General features: G+C 38.4%; 1 protein-coding gene across 2 annotated transcripts in view; it reads left to right on the top strand.

Moving 5' to 3' along the window:
* Nucleotides 1–18,271: 18,271 nt before the first annotated feature.
* Nucleotides 18,272–20,932, top strand: part of Slain1 (SLAIN motif family member 1) — a 58,960-nt gene continuing 56,299 nt past the window's right edge. Inside the window, exon 1 of one of the 2 annotated variants that reach the window (XM_046447149.2) lies at nt 18,272–19,114. In XM_046447149.2, coding sequence (XP_046303105.1) covers nt 18,501–19,114 — 614 coding nt within the window. In that variant the 5' untranslated portion in view covers nt 18,272–18,500. The remainder of the gene's footprint in view (nt 19,115–20,932) is intronic. The other variant, XM_046447157.2, reaches the window with a different exon arrangement.

Genomic DNA, 20,932 nt, shown 5'->3' on the forward strand with positions numbered 1-20,932 from the left:
AGAGGAGATACTTAAATAAGAACCAACCAGCCAGGAGAAGAGTTTTCTAGGAGGTGATGTCTTAGATTTGACAGACATCCGACCATGTTTTCTGGGATAAACCTAACCTTTCTTGCTTCTTTTAAACATAATGAGATGGAAAATTCAAATGCCAAGAGATAGACTAGTCCAAGTATTTTGAAGGCTCCTCTATTCCCCTTGCAAAACAGTATTGACCTGTTACTCAGACTATTTTCAACTCTCTGCCAAGGGTGAGTTACACCAAAGGGCTGCTTAGTCCTGAATGTTGAAGTTGCTCACCTGAGCAAAGGAGCCCACAGACACACTTCAGTGACTGAGGTGGGACCAGTGGGTATGAAGTAAGCCCACACCTGGAGTGGAAGCAAGGGATGGTGGGTAATGTTTCCTCATCTCATTGGGGGCACTAAGTGTCGGATCCCTTTTGATTTTCAGACAGAAACACTGAACAGTAGGGTAGTATTACTTCTGATCTAGAAGAAACATCTCACGGGAATTTTATAAATTTTTCCATGTTCTCTTCCCTTGTTGAAACACGAATAAATGTATCTGGTGGAAAAGAACATCAAGATCTTGGTATACCTTTCTTAACAGTTACAATTTGCTAATTGCACCTCCTTCCCCAAGTGAAAAGGGAAGGCTCTTGAATGTTAGTCCTCCTTGAGGCCCCTAAACACAAATTGGACTGAAAATCGCCCACAGGAAATTGTCTAGGCTCCTCTTTTCTAGGTCCTGTGTGACCTTGGTGTGATTCAGGAATAGAAAGACTGGCTGGAAGCTGGAATTAGTGAACATGAGAAGATGTTGAAGAAGAAGGCAGGTCATGGTAGTTTTATAATTGATTGTTAAATATAATTATCATTAAGTAAAGATTATATGTTTATATATGTTATGTTAAATAAAATTCACAAGAGACAATTGCTTTGGACCTAGCTTTCTGCACTGGACCACACCAAAAAGGAATTGTTCTTGCTGAGGCTCCAAATCAACAAGTTGAAACTAAGTTATTTATTTGAACTTCTGAGAAAACAGAAGAGAGATAATAGCCAAATCCCATAGTAGGCCAATTTTAGGCAGCATCATTAGGAAGTCTTTTCTGATTTAACCTTTACAACCAAAGTAACTTTGAAACAACCAATTCACAAGTTTATTCTGTTTCTTCTCTTAGCCCTTTTCTGTCCAAAAGCTCAACTTCCTCTGCTCAGCTGCTGGGAAACTACTCATTCTATTCTATCTTATAGAATGAGATATTTGGGCTGGGGATGTGGCTCAAGTGGTAGCGTGCTCACCTGGCATGCGTGCGGCCCGGGTTCAATTCTCAGCGCCACATACAAACAAAGATGTTGTGCCCGCCGATAACTAAAAAATAAATATTAAAATTCTCTCAAAAAAAAAAAAATAGAATGAGATATTGTCTGATTCTAGAATCACAAAAGCCAACTGAGATCTTTAAGTCTGTTGTAATTTTGTCTTTTGATAATTTACACTTAGTAGAATTCATTTATATCTTTTATATTTTTGTCATTAAAATATTATTGGATGTTATTTATTTTATGGACAGGTTTTAAAATAATATTGAGACAAATATACTTGATTAATTTTTACTTGACATATTTCATGAAGATTCAAAGATTGACTCAAAATGGAACACAGATCTAAATGTAAAACTGCAAAACTATAAAACTTCTAGAAAAAAGAAGAGAGTTCAACATTTCCTTAAGCTTGACAAAGAGTTTTTAGATATGGCACAAAAATCATGATCTGTAGAAGAAAATTTGATAAGTTAAAATATATTAAAATGAAAAACATAGGCTGTGTTAAAGGCACTGTTAAGAGAATGAAATGATAAGCCACAGACCGGAAGAAAATATTTTGTCAACACTTGTCTTATCAGGAACTTATCCCAGAATGTACAATTAGTTCTTGAAACTCAACAATAAAAAAAAAAAAAACTTAATTAAAAAATGGACAAAAAGATCTGAGTAGACACTTCACCAAAAAAGATATATAGATGGCAAATACGTGCATGAAAGATGCCCAACATTTGTTATTAGGGAAATGCAAATTAAAATAACAATGAAATATCTCTACATGCTTATTAGAAAGGCTGAAGTCTAAAAATTATTATTAATATTCAATATTAATATGGTATATTTGCTATAATTAATGAAACCTTTATAAACCAATGTCCACATTTTATTTAGATTTTCTTAGTACATAATGTCTTTTTCTATTACAGGATCAATCCAGGGTACCACATTACCTTTTAGCTATCCTGTCTCCCCGGGTTCTTCTTACCTGTCACGGTTTCTCAGACTTTGTTTTTACTGGTGACCTTATTACTTGAAGATTTTTCTAACTTTTTTTTATCATGATTAGATTGGGGGTATGGGTTTTGAGGAGGAAACCACAGAGTATAGTGCCATTCTTCTTCTTTTTTTGTTTGTTTGTTTATTTTTTGTTTTTTGGTATTGGGATTAAACCCAGGGATACTTAACCACTGAGCCACATCCACAGCCCTTTTATATTTTAGTTTGAGACAGGGTCTTGCTAAGTTACTTAGGACCCCTTCAAGTTGCTGAGGCTGGCTTTGAACTTGCAATCCTCCTGCCTCAGCCTCCTGAACTGCTGGATTACAGGAGTGTTCTGCTATGCCCTGCAGGACTGTGCCATAGGGAGGGGATAGGCTAGTGATCTGATTTGTTGCTGTTCATGTAGATCTTGACCACCTGGCTGAGGTAGTGTTTGCCAGATGTCTCTATTAGAAAGTCACTATTTCCCCCACCTTTTCCCTACTGTGCTCTTTGGAAGGAAGTTACTATGCACCACCCATACTTGAAGAAAGGAGAGCTTTGCTCCATCTCCTTAAGGATGGAGTAACTACATAATTTTGGGGGGGGGGGGCATTCTTATGAAAGGGGGAGCTATATCTTCTTTCTTTCTTTTCTTCTTTCTTTCTTTATCATTTGTTTACACCAGCCTGAACACATAGATATTTATTTAGTGTTTGGGGTTACAATTCCATAGTACATTATTTATTTTCCTGTTCAAATTGTTCCAGTTTTTCCAATTCCCTTCAGCATAGCCACATTATTTTGTGTGTTTGTGTGTTGCATGCACTGTGCATTTGAGTACTTCCTTATTCTCAACACTAGAAGATGCTTTGGGCTTGTTTTATATATATTTCCCCCCTCAGATAAACCTTTTGTCTTTATAAATTGACTTATCTCAGATATTTGTAACAGTGACAGAAAGCTAACACAATGACCTTTGCTGATGAGGTCATTCCATTGTCTGAGGAAGAGCATTTTATGGAAGGTCCTGATGCAGCTTCTGAGAAACAAACATGTCTCTTGTTTTTTGTCAGAAAGCTGCAGTTAGCTTATCTAATTTGATTACACTCCAAATCACTGGACTCTCAGTCAAGGAGTAGCCAGCATATCTTGGGTTTTTCCATTCTCTTTTCCTAGTATGGGCTCCACAGATGCCAAGGTACATGAGAATATGGCCAAATGTTTTATTATGGCATAAGAGTTACTAGATTTCCAACCTGCAATACTTATTTTTTTATTGCCCACCACATCAGTAACAAGCCAACGATATGTGTTTTAGACTCTTGTTTGACCGCACCTGATTTCTAGTACCATCTTCCATATAAGTTAGAGCACAACCAAGTGTAAAAAAGAGCCTCTAAACTACAGTAGTTCAAACATGAGTTTTTCACAGCAAAGCAAGAAATTGTCCAGAGCATATTGTTGCACTGCCATCCTCCAGTGTCTCAGGTCAAAGCTGGCTCACCAGCTCCACACTAGGCCTCTAAGAGAAAGAGCACAGCTGTGATGAAGCAGCTGCCCCATTCCTTTCATGTCCAACTGGCCATTCATATTAGTCCTACCTATATCCAAGGAAGGTTGTGAAATGTAGCTTCTAGCTGTGCACCAGCTAATATGTGTTGAGGGTTTCATTACTCAAGAAAGACAGATGATGGATAATGGGAGCCCAGGGCCTAACCCTAACACTATGACTGGTTACTTGCTGGTGGGTGGTAATCCATAGATAGCCTCCTAGGACTAATTTCTTTATATACAAAAACACTGTCATTAGATCTTTCTAACTCATTTATTTATTTATTTAGTTAGTTTTAGATGGACACAATACCTTTATTTTATTTATTTATTTTTATGTTGTACTGAGGATTGAACCCAGTGCCTCACATGTGCCAGGCAAGCGCTCTACCACTGAGCCACAACCCCAGGTCCCCCTAACTCATTTTTAATCATGTCTTTCCCTGTTGAATAAAAGAGTTTAAACTTATATGATCATTTGAATAGGATCCTGACTTGATGCCCCCAATTTATAGGATCTGGATATTAGAGAGTTAGGGGCCTATGATCACCATCAGTTCCACGATACAGCCAGTTCGCTAGGGGCAAAACTAAGATCGGAACTTAGCAAACTGAAGTCTCTTTCACTGCATATGGGGTTTAAATGAATACAATAATCTAAAAATTATCTTACTAGAATAGAATGCTGTGACAGTCTAAGTCTTACATGCCGTTCTTTTATTTGGATACTGTAGTATTTTCTTAACTTTTAGAATTAGAATGACACACTGCTAACTCCTACTTAACTTGTGGTTTTCATTTGTCTAGATCAATTTTATGCCATACATTTTAAAAAATATATTTATTTATTTATTTAGTTGTAGTTGGACACAATACCTTTACCTTATTTATTTATTTTTATGTGGTGCTGGGGCTTGAACCCAGGGCCTCGAATGTGCTAGGAGAGCACTCCACTGCTGAGCCACAATCCCAGCCCTTATGCCGTACATTTGCAAACTAAATTCCATCCTAGCTTGGATGTGTATAGATTTCTTCTTTCACAAGTTACTTTTTGTCCTCTGCATGTGTCACTGTTGAATTAGTTAATTTTATAGTACTTCCAGAGCTTTTTGAAGCAGGAAATGCTTTAAAACATCAAATCCCTGGGGCCAAATAAAAACTTTATCAAAGTAACATGTATCTTGCATTTTTGCCTCCCATTTACTAGATTTATCACTATTGTAAAAAAATACTTTAAGTTAGAATTTACTCCTTTAAAGGTCATATTATTTTCCATATTTTGCTATTTTGACCATGATTTCTGATATTTCCTCTGGAAATATGCACTTGTAGACTCATTCCCTCCTAAATGATGGGCTCCCTTTTCCACTTCTAGCCTTTAAAAAAAAATACTTTGACTTTACATTAGTGTGTAAAAATACTTTTTCACAGTACACTTTTGCAAAGCTCCAAGACCCCTTCACTTCTGATACAACCACAAATCGGAGAGATCCCCAAGGCCACTGTCAATTTAGATCCTTCACTAAAAGGACTCACAGTACTTGGAATAGCTGTTTTACTCATACTGCAGCTTATTACAGTAAAAGGATACAGATGAATATCAGCCAAGGGAAGAGGAGCATAAGGGCAGTGTCCAGGAGACACTAAAAGCTGAGCATTGATTGTTCTCCCTCAGGGCAGTTCCATGGACAGCAACCATTTCCCCAGCAAAGATACGTGAAGATACCTATCTCTGAGTAGACTCAACCAGAGAAGTTCCCTTAAGCCTTGGTGTCCAGAGTTTCTATTGTGTTTTAGTCATATAGACATGGCTTGTCAAATTCCATGGCTGCCTTTAATTTCCAGCCCATCCAGAGGTAGAGCTGATTCTGTGTGGCCCCAAGTCCCCTCTGTAAATTACCTTGTTAGCATACAGTATCCGGGATGGTCCAAGGCCCCAGGCAAATGCAGACACACATCCTGGCGGGCAGGACATTCCAAAGGCTCAGAAGTTTCCTCCTAGGAGTCTGTGACAAAAAACCAATCTCTCTTTGTGCCAGGTTAATCCTCTTCTATACAACTTTAAACCAATAAGTAAACCTTGTCAATCCAGAGATGCTCAGGTTGCAGTACCATAATAGTGCTAAATTCAAAAAGGGGAATTCAACCTTTTTGAATTTAAAAAGAATTCCATCTTCTACTAGTGCTTCTCAAAAGACATTGGAGGGGATCCAAATAATATTCCATGTCCACTTTTCCTCTTCTGCTTTCCTCATCCCCAGCCCAACCACCCACACAACACCTCTTATCAGGCCTTCCTCCTCTTTGCTCTTCTCTCGGATCACATTGTTCAGTAGACGGATTCAGGTGGAAACTCAGCACAAAATTATCCTTTCCCTTTAAAAGAGGAAAAGAGGTGTCCATCAGATTTTCTTTCATAGACAGGAAAATGGGATAATAAAGTCCATACCCATGTTGATAACTTTTTGACACAATAATAACTTTTACTCACTGGGTACCAACTGTGCACCAGGTAATTTACATACATGTGTTTCAGGATGTATCTCACCTTTTCAGAGATGTCACATCCTGGGAAATTTTTTAAAAATTCTTAAGTGGATGCAGTATCATTCAAGAATTCTATCATACCATAGAAATAGTCAAACTGTTTAATTCCATTCTACTTTATATGGAAAAGGAAATATGTGCCACAGGAAGGAAAATTATAATGTGTAAGCAAGAAAATATTCAGCCTCATAGATTTCTCTTTTTTTTTCTTTGTTATTTCTTATTCATATGATTGTCTTCCAACTCCAACCTGAATGGTTAATTGATGAAGCAAAAGAAGAAAAAATCCCTAAAGGTTCTACCAAATTTTAACAAATACAAAACTCTAAAATACAGGCAGGCATATGGATATATATTTAACTCTTTCGTAAGGTATTGAGACTTCCGTCAATTCTAACATATGTGAAGATGCTTAAATCCATTGTGAAGTTTCAGTAAACTTTCTTTAGTCAAGAAAAATTAGCTAGAGAAAAGGAACTTTTCCCTCTATCTAGATGCCTTTACAACTCACCTCACCCATTCATTTTTTAAAAAAATGATTTTATGCATGCTTCTTGGATGTATTGAAACAAAATTTGAAATACCCTTTACTTTTCTGGCAAAACGAAGCAACAAATCTTCCTTCCTTACACCATCAACCCTAATCTCTTCTATCCTTAACTCTATTCCCACTTAATCCCATTCTTAGGAGACTAAGGCAATGTTAGTTAATATGGTACACTTGCTACATTTACCATGTTTTGATTTTTAGAACATAATGGTATCATTGATACATCTTCCAAATCAGCTATAATTCCTTAATCTCATATGTCCAGGTAATGCTCACATTTTCCAAATTATGCTACAAATGTTCTCTTTGTATTTAAGTTTGAATTATGATTCAAACAATTACTATATATTGCATTTGGTTAATATGCTCTTATTTCTTTTAGTATACAATGCCATAGTTTGGATCTGAAATGTTCATTAAAGGTCCAAGTGTTAAAGATTTGGTCTCTAGCTTGGTACTATTGGAAATTGATGAAAACTTTAAGAAGTGGGGCCTGGTGGGAGATCTTCTGGTCACCTAGGACAACCATTTGAAGAAGACAGGAGACACTAATCCCTTTCTTTGCCTCTTTTTTTTTTTTTTTTTTTTTTTGCTTCCCAGCCATGGGGTGAGGGGTTTCATTCTGAGGCATTCTCCCACCATGACGGGTCACTGCAGACCCAAAAGCAACAGGGCCAAATGATCATGGACCGAATGGCAACAGCAGCAGCTTCTGGGTCACTTGCAGAGAACTTATGCTGTGTGTACTTTTATTTTGTTTTGTTTTATACATGTTTTTCAGCCCCTGTATTTCTATGTCTTGGGAATATTGCAAGTTCAATCTATATAGTTAATATTTGTATTGATTCTAAAATTGTCCCATCTTTCCACAGGGAGAGCTTATTCAGAATCATCCTGAATCCTTTTGACACAAATTCTACTAAGTTTTTGGGAAGAATATTCAGGGTTATCTCATACATTTCCTACCTTAGGTCTAAGATCAACCTTTTTTTTTTTTTTTTTAGGAATTCTGTATTTTTTAGTGAAACATCATATTTAAAGACTAGCTAGGCAATAGGGTTACTTATTGCTATTGGGTTGGTCAATGTCTCTATGTTTTTTCAGTGGATAGTGCTAAGATTAATTTTTTTCTTTTACAAAGAAAGATGAATGGATTCACGCTGATATTCTAATTCAGTCCAATTCAATTCAGGACCCTAAAGTTAAACTCATCCATCTTAGTGCATATCTTTCTCTTGTCCTGGTAATACCAGCTCTCAATGACACAAACAGAGCCCTCATTTGTTTCATCGAACAGTGCACACATCACAGCCTCAAATAACCATATCAACACTACCATCTACAATGTATTTCTGGTGATTTCTTCAATTCAAAAGTATCTCCAAGGAATAATGAAATCTGAAAATTGGCAGATTGATGTGTGTCATTCTTTCTGAAACAAAGAATAATTGCACATCTTAAACATAATTGCTTAGTGTTATATGGGATTTGTATAAAAATATTAAAATACTATATTATGTGTTGAGGTCTAGCTAGGAGGATGGAAAAATTTTCTTCTCAGAATTAGCACCTTATATAATTCAAATGACTTATGAGAATGTCTATAGCTAATTCTTATCTGTTCTGTGCATTAACCAGAAGGCTAATGTATTTGCAAAGAAACTCTTAATGTGACAAGACTCACAATGAGTATGTCTCCCTCCATGAGAAAGGCACAGTAGGGGTCAAACCATACCGATTATGAGTTGGTTCTGTCTGGCATCCTTGAAAAGTTACCATAGCCACTTTGAAGTACTGAAGTAACAGATGGTAAATTTAAAAGAACAGCTTTTTAAAATTTAAAACAAGTTTAAATGTAAACCTCCCTCATCTTCTCCATTTCATTCTTTGCCAAGAAAGAGAGAAAGAGAAACATCACAAGTATGACTCTGAACTGCTTATTTTAAAATTATCATTTATCCTAGGTTTCAAAATCCATTGCAACTAGTATTAAACAGTGTTTTTTTTTTTTTTTTGGTTTGGTTTGGTTTGGTGTTTTGTAAGCTGGTGCCTCATTTTTATCAGCTTTTCCCAAGTGATGGTGAGATGTGGAGACAAGAGTCCTGACGTAACTTCTAGGAGGTAGTGCAGACAGGAGAGTGGCAACCGTGGCCCAATTCATCTTTCCAGAATGATACAGGACATCAAACCAATGAATGCAAGAAGATCATATTTCTTTTTATGCGAAAATTGTTTTCTGTAATTTATTTTTTGTTTTTATACAAGAGGCAGTCGCTTAAGACCACTGCAGCTTCTTCTCATTCTTTGAGCAGGCAGGTGTGCTGATGTGCCAAGTTAAGGCGCATTGGAGGCTGGTGTTGGGCTGGAGCTGTGACATCCAGAGAGAGCATGGTGTGGGCTGGTGATGCACTGTTCAGGTTTTTAAAGCAGATAATAAAAGAGTGTAGGCTTCTTATCAAAATGGCATTCAAGCTTCATACTTTGAGCCACCCATAGACCCCATGACCAAACAGAAAACCATAAAAAATAAAATGAAATAAATTAAATTAGAGTAGTCCTTTTTATGGACCAGGAACTGAAGGGAAGGGTGGGATTGAAGCCCCAGGCTGTCATTCTTAGTAGCAAAAGCGGAAAAGGCAGTGAGGACACCAGGGCCAGGGAGAAGTAAATGAGTTAGGGAACAAGTCACTCACCTCCCTCCTTTCCTTTCCTTTCACCCCAGGAGGAAAAGAAGGGAAAGGTGCTGCCAGTTGCTGCCCAGAGCTATAGCATATGAGGCTGAGGGTCAAGGAAGACATCAGGACAAGCTGAACCTTCATGACCACGCTTGGCAAACAAATCATCTAATCTTAAACTAGTCTCAATATTCTGATCCAATGAGAGGCCTAAGCCATCCAAGGAGGATTTGGGTTCAGGCTGGGAGTCCTAGGGACTGGGCTAAGGCAATCATAAAACCTCTAAACAGGTAGGAGGAAGAGAGAGAAAGAAAAAGCCACACCAAATCAAACCAAAATTGTAAAACATATGAAAAAAATTAACACTGCGAAGGATCATGAGTAGGATAATTAACAGTGGTTCTCTGCCATCCATGGTTTCACCTGCCAATGTTTCAGTTGCCTGTGGTCAATCATAACCTAAAAATATTGAATGGAAAGTTCTAGAAATAAATGATATGTAAGTTTTAAATTGTGTGTCTTCCTGAATAGTGTGATAAAAACTCATGCCATCCTGCTTTCATATGCCAGGGACACAACCATTCCTTTGTTCAATGTATCCATGCTGTGTATGCTACCTACCCATTAGTGACTTAATTGATGGCTTGGTTATCAGATCGACTGTCCTAGAATTGCAGTGTTTGTGTTCCTTTTTAGCTTAATAATGACCTCTAAACTATAAGAATAGAGATGTTAACAAATCAGATATGACAAAGAAAAGTCATAAAGTGCTTCCTTAAAGTGAAAAGGTGAAAGTTCTCAACTTTATAAAAAAAATGTTTGTTGAGATTGCTAAGCTCTATAGTACCAAAAGACATTTTGTGTGAGAAAGAGCACATTCATATAACTTAAAGTATACTGTTAAATTGCTTTATTTTATTTTTAGTTTTTTGTTACTCTCTTACTGTGCCTAGTTTATAAGTTAAACCTATTCATAGGTCATATGTATAGGAGAAAATATGGTGTGTATAGGAATAATAGCGCTCCATGGTTTCAGACATCCAGTAGGGAACTTGGAACATATTCTCTGTGAATAAAAAGGCATTACTGAATTGAAAGATAAATAATTTTAGACAAGATGAAAATAAAAGGGGCTGGGTTTGTAGCTCAGTAATAGAGCACTCATCTTGCATATGTGAGGAACTGGGTTCAATCCCCAGCACTGCATTAAAAAAACAAAATAAAGGCATTATGTCCATCTACAACTAAAAAAAAATTTAAAAACAATGAAAATAAAAATGATATTTAAAAAGAATTTTAGGGTAAATGTTTCAAGTTATCAAAGAGATATGTAAAAATAGTATCATTACAGAGAAATAAGAAATTATACAAAATAAATTTAAACTCAGTAGGCTAGATAAACTATAAACTGGAATAATCAAAAGACTATGAATGCATTATAGGTGATACTAGGGAATTCACCCAGAATATAGCAGAGTGCTAAAGAGAAAAATATTTGAAATGTCAGGTAGGAGATATGGAGATATTGATATGGAGATGAGTATGAAAGAAAAAGTGAATGAATGCACATATAGAATCCCAGAAGAAGAGAATAGAGGAAAAGTCAGAAGTAATAAGCAGAGAGTGGAAAAAATGAGAATTTTTAGAATTGATGAAAGACATTGACTGTCAGATTGAAAATATACTCCAGATGAATAGAGCTAAAATGCACGGGGCTGTGATTGTGGCTCAGTGATAGAGTGCTCACCTAGCATGTGTGAGGCGGGCACTGGGTTCAATCCTCAGCACCACGTAAAAATGAATCAATAAAATAAAGGTATTGTGTCCAACTACAACTAAAAAAAATTTTTAAAAAGACACTAAAGAAATTTTTTTAAAACACAGCAAAACACATACACTATGGAGAAAAGATAATTTACAAGTGGATTTATTATCATTAGATGCCAGAAGAAATAAAATTGTATCATGAAAATTCTTAGGGAGAAATTGTTACCGCTGTTGGCCAGTGACGAGTCCTTGCTTCCCCAATGTTGAAGAATAACACCAAAGAAGCACGCCGAGGCAAGGTCAGAGTAGAAATTAGAAGTTTATTAAAGGACAGCAGAAAAGACTTCTCCCGGAGGAAGAAGGGGACCCAAGAGATGGAATCCGTGGAAGGGCGGTTGTTTCTCCTTTTTATAGTTTTCGGTGATGGAATGTAGGTAGGAAGGCCCGAGGGGTGGGACACAGGTGGGTCAAAGAAGTAATCTGGGCAGGAAGGACTCTTGAGGTAGCATCTTCAAGTTTGCTGTTCATTAACATTTCTTTGGGACGGGCTATCTTCAAATCTGTTGGGCGCTGTTTCCTGGACTTCATTAACATTTCAAGAGTTGCTCAACTTTTCCGGGAATTCATTCTCATGGCCTTCATTTTAGATTTCACTCGATATTAGACCCGATTTACCTAACTACACTGACTACCTAACTTTAAATATGGCTTCATTATGACATAATTATTATTCTTTTCTGAAAATTAATTATGTGTACAGACCACACACAATCATTGAAAGGTTTGTGTTGAACAAACTTTTGGAAACTTGAGAGTGACTTACAACTTCTAGAATGTGATGATGTGGCAGAGACTGGCATGCTGTCCTCTGGGTATTGCTTTTACTAAGACTCTAGAGTCACTCCCTTGCAGCTGTACCTGGGCTGTGAAGGGACCTAAAAGATCCACTGTATCAGGAAGACCTGTTTCCGTACCATATTACCCTGTCACATAGACTTTCAAAAGATTTCTGGGCTTTGGTTTTTATCACTTCTGTGTATTTGTGATGCTTTGCAAGGAAGTTTCATAAAAGCTCTGTAAATTACCAAAGAAAACTAACTTTTCTGAATTAAAGAAAGCTAGATCTATCACATTACATTTTATGGTGAGAGAAACATTTTGAAGAAGGCAAGAAAATAAATTGTTCTAAATACATATACTTCAAAAGCTCTAGGCATCCAGTGTGATGGTAGTCTAAATGACAAGTTTTTTTTTTTTCCTAGCAAATCTCAAATTCTATCAGATTTATTTTTTCTCTTCTAAAGTTAAAAAAAAACATTAAAGGAGTTTTAAATATGATCTTACTCTTCAAGACTTCAGCAGTGTTAGGTACTCGCTTTCAAAACAAGCAAAACTTGTCCAGAAAGTCTATTTGTTTTAGTTTTTCTTTTTTTTTTAAACTTTGATTTTGTAAAAAGTTTCTGAATTTATTTATTTATTTATTTTATGATTTAAAAAATTAAAGCACTTTCCAAACCAAAATTGGATCTGTTCAGGTCTGACACAGACTGTGGCATTATTTCTTTTCAGTGTTTTTAAGAGTGGCATTGGCATTTGAAGAATCCAAATGGCCAAAAATGCAAAATAGCCCAGTGATAATTGTGCTGTTTTTTGTCATTGGCTGGGAAATAAGCATTGAATGAAGAGGCATTGTACTGTCAAAAATGTTGTACCAGCACTGGCGACTTTGTTGATCTTGGAAGCTTACTATTTTCTGGTCTGTGCCTGGTGACCTTTAAAGTTCCAGTAATATTTTCTTGTTAATGAATTATACTTTATTGAAGGCATTCTGGGGTGCTGCAGTTGTATTTATCAATGGTTTTTATTTATAAGCCAAAATCAAACCAAAACAAAACAAAACGGTACTCTGTTAGGTGCTGCCTGAGTCCTGAAAAGAGATAGTACAGCTTTGGAGGTTGGACTCTCAGGTGGGACTGCCTAGCTTTGAATCCTAACTCTATCACTTACTGGTGGGTAATTAAGGCAGATTGTCCTCTCTATGCCTCAGTTTCCTCGTTTATAAAATAGGAATAATAACTACCTCAAAGGGTTATTTAATGATGAAATATGTTGTTATGGGTAAAGCACTTACAGTAATTCCTGGAACTTAGTAGGTATCAATACTCTTAAGAAAAACTGTAGAAAGTTTCTTTATGATGGCAACAGTAGATGAGTTATTAATAAAAAAGAAAGAAAACTAACTCAGAGGTAATAATATTAAGAATTAAAGCTGGGTGGTTTATCCTATTTCTACTGTTGTTTTGATACATCCCATATCACGATTGATGAATGAATATCACAATACTTACCCTAATGCCTCACAGATGGATGAGGAGATCCAAAGAAATGTTAATTTCAACATGAAGGCCTCTCCAAATATTTAGCCAAAATTGCTCCTTCTATGTTACTCCTTATGTTGCTGATTTGTCATGATTTTATTTTTTATCTGTCATGATTCTTATCACGCTAAGTCTTGTGTTATAGTTAGTTTACATGCTTCTTTCTCTAATTAGATAAGGTCTTGGTGGAGACACTGTCTTACTTTTTAAAAGTCATATAGCAGTCTGACTTGAACATAATAGACATGTAATAAGTATTTATTTAAAAGGGCTCTTATGAGTATAGCTTGCCAAAAAACAGAATTATTATTATTATTATTGCTATTATAACTACTACTGTATGAAACTTGATAGGGTATAATTACCTGAAAATTATACTCTATGAAGCTTGAATACAAGGAACAGTGTTGGGTGAGGTTAAAATGGTACAACCAACACAGGAATTGGTCCTGTGAGTTCTGGCTTCATGTATTCTCTCTACATTATCCCCTTACATTAAAATGCAACACATCAGATATAGCAAATATTTTTCTAGTTTTTTTGGATTAGATATGAAATAGTCGATTATCATGAGATCTGCAAAAAGCCTTCAAATATTTCCATATTGCTACCGCATGCTTACTGAAATTTATGGAAATAACTAATTAGGTTCTTGTCTAAATTTCAACTACACCTTGGGGATATATATATTTATTCCTCTTTTCTTTTAAAGATATTTCATTCATACTTGCAACCATTCATACTTACAACCAATCTGGAAAGCAATATGGAGCTTCCTTAGGAAACTTGTAATGGGATCACCATTTGACCCAGCTATCCCACTCCTTGGTCTATACCCAAAGGACTTAAAATCAGCATACTATAGTAATGCAGCCACATCAATGTTCATAGAAGCTCAATTCACAATAGCTAAACCGTGGAACAAACTTAGATGCCCTTCAATACATGAATGGATAAAGAAACTGTGGTACATATACACAATGGAATATTACTCAGCATTAAAAGAGAATAAAATGATTGCATTTGATGGTAAATGGATGAAGTTTGAGAATATCAAGCTAAGAAACGTAAGCCAATCCCAAAAAACCAAATGCCAAATGTTCTCTCTGATAAGTGGATGCTGATCCATAACGGGAGGAGTGGGGCAAGGGAAGAATGGAGGAACTTGGGAATGGGCAGAGGGGAGGGAAGGTGGGTAGGGTGCATGAGGACAGGAAAGATGGTGGCATGAGATGGACATCATTACCCTAAGTACATGTATGACTGCACATATTGTGTGACTCTGCATCATGTACAACCATAGAAATGTTTACATAGAAATGTAAAGTTATGCTGCAGTTGTGTACAATGAATCAAAATGTATTCTGCAGTCAGATAAACCTAATTAAAATAAATAAATTAATTTTAAAAATATTGCAGTGTTCCTTCGCTATGTGCTAGACACCATGTGGGGCACTGTGGGACCACATGGACCTCAGGATTGAGAGGATTCAACTCTACACTGTATGGATAAACAGGAATCTCTACTAAGAGATGTAAGAGTCAATCAAACACTGTGGTCTGAATTAACTTAAAAACACAGTTGGGGATCCTTGATCTTAGATTTACACATTGATGATTTCTCATTCCTTGGGGTAATTGGCTCTATGATCTTGAATTAATGTGGTGCTCATCGTAGTGACTGTCAGCTGCACTGATTTAAAATCTACATTTAAAATATGTGGGGATTATTTCAGAGAAATTTTACTCAAGGCAAAGGGTAAGGAAGAATATGGTGGAGCCATTAGAAACTGCTGAGAGCTGCTATCATTTTCATGACTAAACTTGGGCAACTAATCCAGCTCATCCATAAAACTAGGAACTGTTCTCAGATTTCCTGGGAGAAGTATATCTATATGTTTAAGAAGAAACTATGTTACTTTTGCCTTTCTGTTGCTAGATCAATGATAAAATTGATAACTAAAATGTGTAGATACTATTAAGAGATAGATGTAAAAATACAAATTAAGTTTATTTTATTTCTTAAAATTACCTACAGTGAACTTAGTGTAATTCTAAAGTGTAATGAATAGGGACTACTTGAACAATATGCATTTCTTTCCCTGGTTTTTTATAGATTGCATATGGGTGTTTCCCATGCCTTGATGGTGTTTCATCTGTATCCTTAAAGCATAAAGTTTCTAAAGAGACATATGTATTCATTTTAATATCTTCTTTATAAATCTCTGAAATCACCTTATTACTTCATTTAAAATAAAAATAAAAATATTTAAATTGAGCAAATATGCATGCAATTCTTTCAAATTACACAGCTTAAAATTTGCATCAAAATAAAAAAATCAAGGCTGCTTAATTAAAACCGTAACACCATCAACCTTTTAAATTATGTGTTGGAGAGACTGCATCCTGGAGATACCGGCTTGAAAACAGGGTGCATTTTAAGTGTCTTTGGTATGTGTATATACACACCTTTTCAGGTGTGGGGGAAGAGGGCTCTGATGGAAAATAATGATTTAAAATTTCTGCGAACATGAATTATTTCACACTTTCAAAGCAGGAATAGGGCAAGTTTGTCTTTTCAGAAGAATAATGCAGAATAGAAATGTAAAACAGAATATTTCCCCTCTTTTCTATGTTTAAATTTCAATGAGTGCTTTCTTTTAAAATAAGGAAAACATTCATGATAATTGTTAATTAGAAAACGCAGTTCCAAAGCTTGACTTCTGGTTGCTTGGATGTGTTCTATAGACCATACTGGGTAAATGGGGGAGGAGAGGGCTGTTTCTTTCCTTCATTAGAGTGCATAAATTTTGCAGTAAAAATGACTGCTTTTCTTTACATCTTAATTCTTGTTGTCCTCACTATGTGCCTATTCCCAATTTCTTTCACTAATGTGGAACCCAACAGCTCTTTGTTCTCATTGTGTCTGTCGTCTCTCTTTCTTTGTGTTGCAGGGATACTGCTACCCACATCTGCCACTGAGCATGCGGAAAAAACCTTCAATAGATTTTTTACTTAGGACTTTCAGTAGTATCATTCCGCTTCTCCAGGTTTTAGAAATAACCAATATATCCAAAAGATAGAAGGAAACTTGGAAAGGTGATGGGAGATACAGGTGGTTGGGTGGTAGACTAGCAAGCTAGGACCCCAGGTAGGGAAGATCCGCGGTAGTTACCACATAAGTTAATCTAATTTATTAAAGCTCTCACCAACCAAGTTAAATGCAGAACAGCCACCCTGCACTGACAAAGAAGCTAGAGGTGTAAGTTGACATCTAAGAAGACAGACACAAATGTTTCTGAGCAGGAAGTCAGGGAGCCAAATCTAAAGCCAATAGATACAATGTGTTAACAGTTCAAGGCGGATTCAGTACATTGTAACAAAGATTGGTATGTTCAGTCCCTGAGCAAGGACATCCACCAGATAGTTGTATATCATCTGAGGATGAGAATCAGCAATGTGAACTTTTCTCATAATAGAATATCAGTCTTTTCTCTGTGTCACTTAAAATGCTAAGTAAACGTTAACTGAATTAAACTTGATTCAAATGCCTTTTGTTGGAAAAAATAAAAAGAGATTTCCCTATGATTTCTGAAAGGTTAAGAGAAGGCTTGCAGGTGAGATTACAAAGTATGAAGTTCTGAGATTTTGTTTTTGACGCAGCAAGTATGACTTTTATAGCTTGTACGTTATTTAACAGATGGAGTGTTAAACAATGTTGCTCATTTCTCCCGGTAACAATTAACTTCAGCCTTTTATGTTCACTGCTTGTATGACCAGTTCTAAGAACGATGTCTGGTTCAAAGGAAGTGCTCAAAGATATTTTGTCTAATAAATGTATGGATAGAATATGAAAAACCAACTATCTTTTTATGGTGACAAATATTGGTGGGAATAGTTAAAATTTGACTATTTAAGAATAAGCTCTCGTGATTTTAGTATTTAGCAGCTCATCATTCTCTTAGTGACAGGGATTTCTTCCTTTTTCTCTTCAGCCTCTTTTTTCTCACCATTTTGTTTCTTCATCACCAAAGGCTACATCTACGGGTCTAGTTTTTGGTTCTGGGACAATGTTCCCCAGTCTTTCGATTTTCTACAGGTTTCACCAGTTCGTGACTAATAAATATTGTTATTAAGCCTAACAGTGCTTTCGGAAGAGAGCAAACCAGAAGCCCAGCATTTTTCTAAGGTATGCACCTGCTTCGGCTTTTTAGCTCCCCACCCCTGGGTCTGCGATCTGCATAGTGCGCTTTCGGCTGCAGGGAGGAAGTGCCGGTGGCGGGAAAGTTCAGGTCAAGTCCAATCAGGCACCTGGGAGTAAGTGGCTTGGGTGGGAGTAGTGGCCTTGGGCTCGGGTCAGCGCTGCAGGTCCCGCCCACCTCCCGTGGGCCTCAGCCCCAGACCGCTCCTCCACCCCCGGTCCCGCCCCCCGGCGCCCGCGCCCCGCCTCGGGGCCGCGGCTAAAACCCGGAGCCGCCACGGCGCCCAAGGGACTGGAAGGACGCACTGAGCATGTGCAGAATAGCTCGGCGGCGGCGGCGGCAGCCTCGGCCCGAGTCAGGGCCCTGGTGCTGATGCGAACTGCCGGGTGGTTCTCAGTCCCAGCGTGCTCGGCTCCCCGGACTGGGGCAGCGGCACAGGAACCCTAGTCTCCTCGCAGCCTCCGGAGTCGGCGCGGCGGCACGCACCCGCAGCGGCCGCGGCGCCCTCCGGGCCCACGATGATGGCGGAGCAGGTGAAATGCGCCTCGGCGGGGGGCGGCTCCGGAGCAGGCTCGGGGCCGGTGGTGAACGCGGAGCTGGAGGTGAAGAAGCTGCAGGAGCTGGTGCGCAAACTGGAGAAGCAGAACGAGCAGCTGCGTAGCCGGGCGGCCACTGCGGCCGCCGCCCCGCACCTGCTGCTGCTACCGCCGCCGCCGCCCTCCGCGCCGCCCCCAGCCGGGGCCTGCAGCCCGTTGGGTCCACGGAGCCCCCCGGCCGCTGCGACCTCCACCACTGCCCCGGGGGGTCTAGGGCTTGGGCTGGCGCTAGGCGCCGGGGGCGCCAGCACTGGCGGCGGCTCCAGCCCTGCGTTCCCGGGAACCTACTGCCTACCCAGCCCTGCGCCCTCCCTGCTCTGCAGCCTGGCACAGCCTTCGGAGGCGCCCTTCGTCTACTTCAAGCCGGCGGCGGGCTTCTTTGGCCCGGGTGGCGGCAGCTCAGAGCCAGGGGGCGCGGGGACACCACCGGGGGAAGCCACCGTGCCGCCCTCGCCGCCCCCCACACTGCTGGACGAGGTGGAGCCGCTAGACCTGGAGAGCATAGCAGCTTGGCGGGACGAGGACGACTACACCTGGTACTGACCACCTCGGCTCTATTCCCCAAGACCCGGGCCTCAGAGGTCCCGGAAACTGAGCGGAAGGGGGCATGGGAGGAGGGGGGGGGAACCTGGCGGATACCAATAACACCTCCTTCCCCTGCAGTCCGCGGGCCGAGTGACCTAGCAGGTGTCAAGCTGGGCTATGAAGCTTTTCACGAAGGCAGAAACCTGTTTTCTGATATCTCAGATTGGTCCATCGGGGGATGAACTGGTCTCCTCCATCTGCCTGTGTTCTGCTTTTTGCTGATTATTGAGTCCCAAGCTCCTCGTTAGGGTTAACGGCAAAATCTCTGTCATCTTGCCACTCCATTCTAGTGTGTGTATAGTGGGGGATGGCTGCTAGACAGGTGGGAGTGGGTAGGGGTTGGCTTGTGTCTGCGACTGTTACTCTTATTTCCTTCCAAAAGAATGCTGGACAGGATTTGCTTACTGTCCCTCATGGCAGCCGAAGCCGCCTAGTGATGGATCTCTTCCTAGAGATTCCTTCTTGCAGTTAAGTTGTGCAGACTGTGCCCTCTTTCTCTGCATTTTCATTGATGATGATTTTTTTTTCTTAGACTGACTTGCTTTTTAAATCTGCTGATGTCACTGGCTTTTCCATCAGGAATGGTGTCAACAATGAAGGCTTTTTGGGGAACAGAGTGAACAGGTTGAAGACACCTAGGAACCAAGGAACTTTAAGAGTTAAAATGTAGATAAAAGAAAATTGCTATTAGAGAAACTTCCTTTTCTTATTTTTGGAAACTTTTATAGTTGGTTATGGAAAACTTGAGACAGGCAACATTTATTCAATTGAAATTTGATTAGTGTGTTAACTTTCCGTGACCTAGTAATTTTTGGAGGAGGAAGTTATCAAATTCCATTATTAGGTGTTTTTCCTGATGCTGGTTCACAAATTGAGTCATTCAATCACTTCATATCTTTTTCTTGGTCTGTATGCTTTCCTTGGCCACTAGACATACAGTGGGATAAGGTGGAGCTTGGGTTCATGCCAGGAAGTTAATAGAGATCTCCTCTGTGTAGCAGTGTCATGAAGAAGAATTGTGGTCCTTTTATCTGACACCATTCATATTTCTCCAAACTGGATTTTCCTTACTTTGTGTTCCTGTTGCATAATTGTACAAAAAGAAAACTGGAGATAGAGAACCTTATGATTTTTCTCTTGGGAACCAGTGTTCCTTTTCATTTACACTTTCATGTGACAAAGCACTGTAAAATACATTAGCTAATGGGTTTGATTCAAGGATTAAAACATCTAGAGCTGTAATCAGCATGTTCATCATTCTCCTTAATACTTTTTGGCAGCTCTGCAGATAGCTTAAGTTGTAAAAATTAAACAACACTTCTTGGAACTTTTAAGCCATTTTTAGACTCTGCACTTTATTTTTGTTGCTACAATGCCCAGACTTTATTTATACTAATTGTCTGATTATGGCACTAGAAAATGGTCTCTTGATGGTTCTTAGGTTTTCAATAATGACTGTAATCCCTTATCCCACTTTTAAATTATTTGAATAATTTAGTCCCTACTTGGCCTTTTTTGATGATGGTATACATAGACAGTGAAAGAAGCTTGTTTGTATTTTTGGTGGTGATATAGGAGAATAATCACATGCTTTAAAAATATTATCATGTTTCCAAACTTACATTTAGCAAGAGTATTTGATTAGTAACTTAAACCATATTTAGTTTAGAATATTATATCTAGGCTTTTATTTTTTGTTCAGATAGCATTGAAGTAACTTTTTAAAAAACAAGTGGTGTTAACATTCATTCTTCAGATGGTTTGAGACA

Source organism: Marmota monax, unplaced genomic scaffold (assembly GCF_021218885.2).
Source record: "Marmota monax isolate L192 unplaced genomic scaffold, Marmota_monax_Labrador192_F-V1.1 WCK01_AAM20220418_F8-fsc00043, whole genome shotgun sequence".
Taxonomy (NCBI): Eukaryota; Metazoa; Chordata; class Mammalia; order Rodentia; family Sciuridae; genus Marmota; species Marmota monax.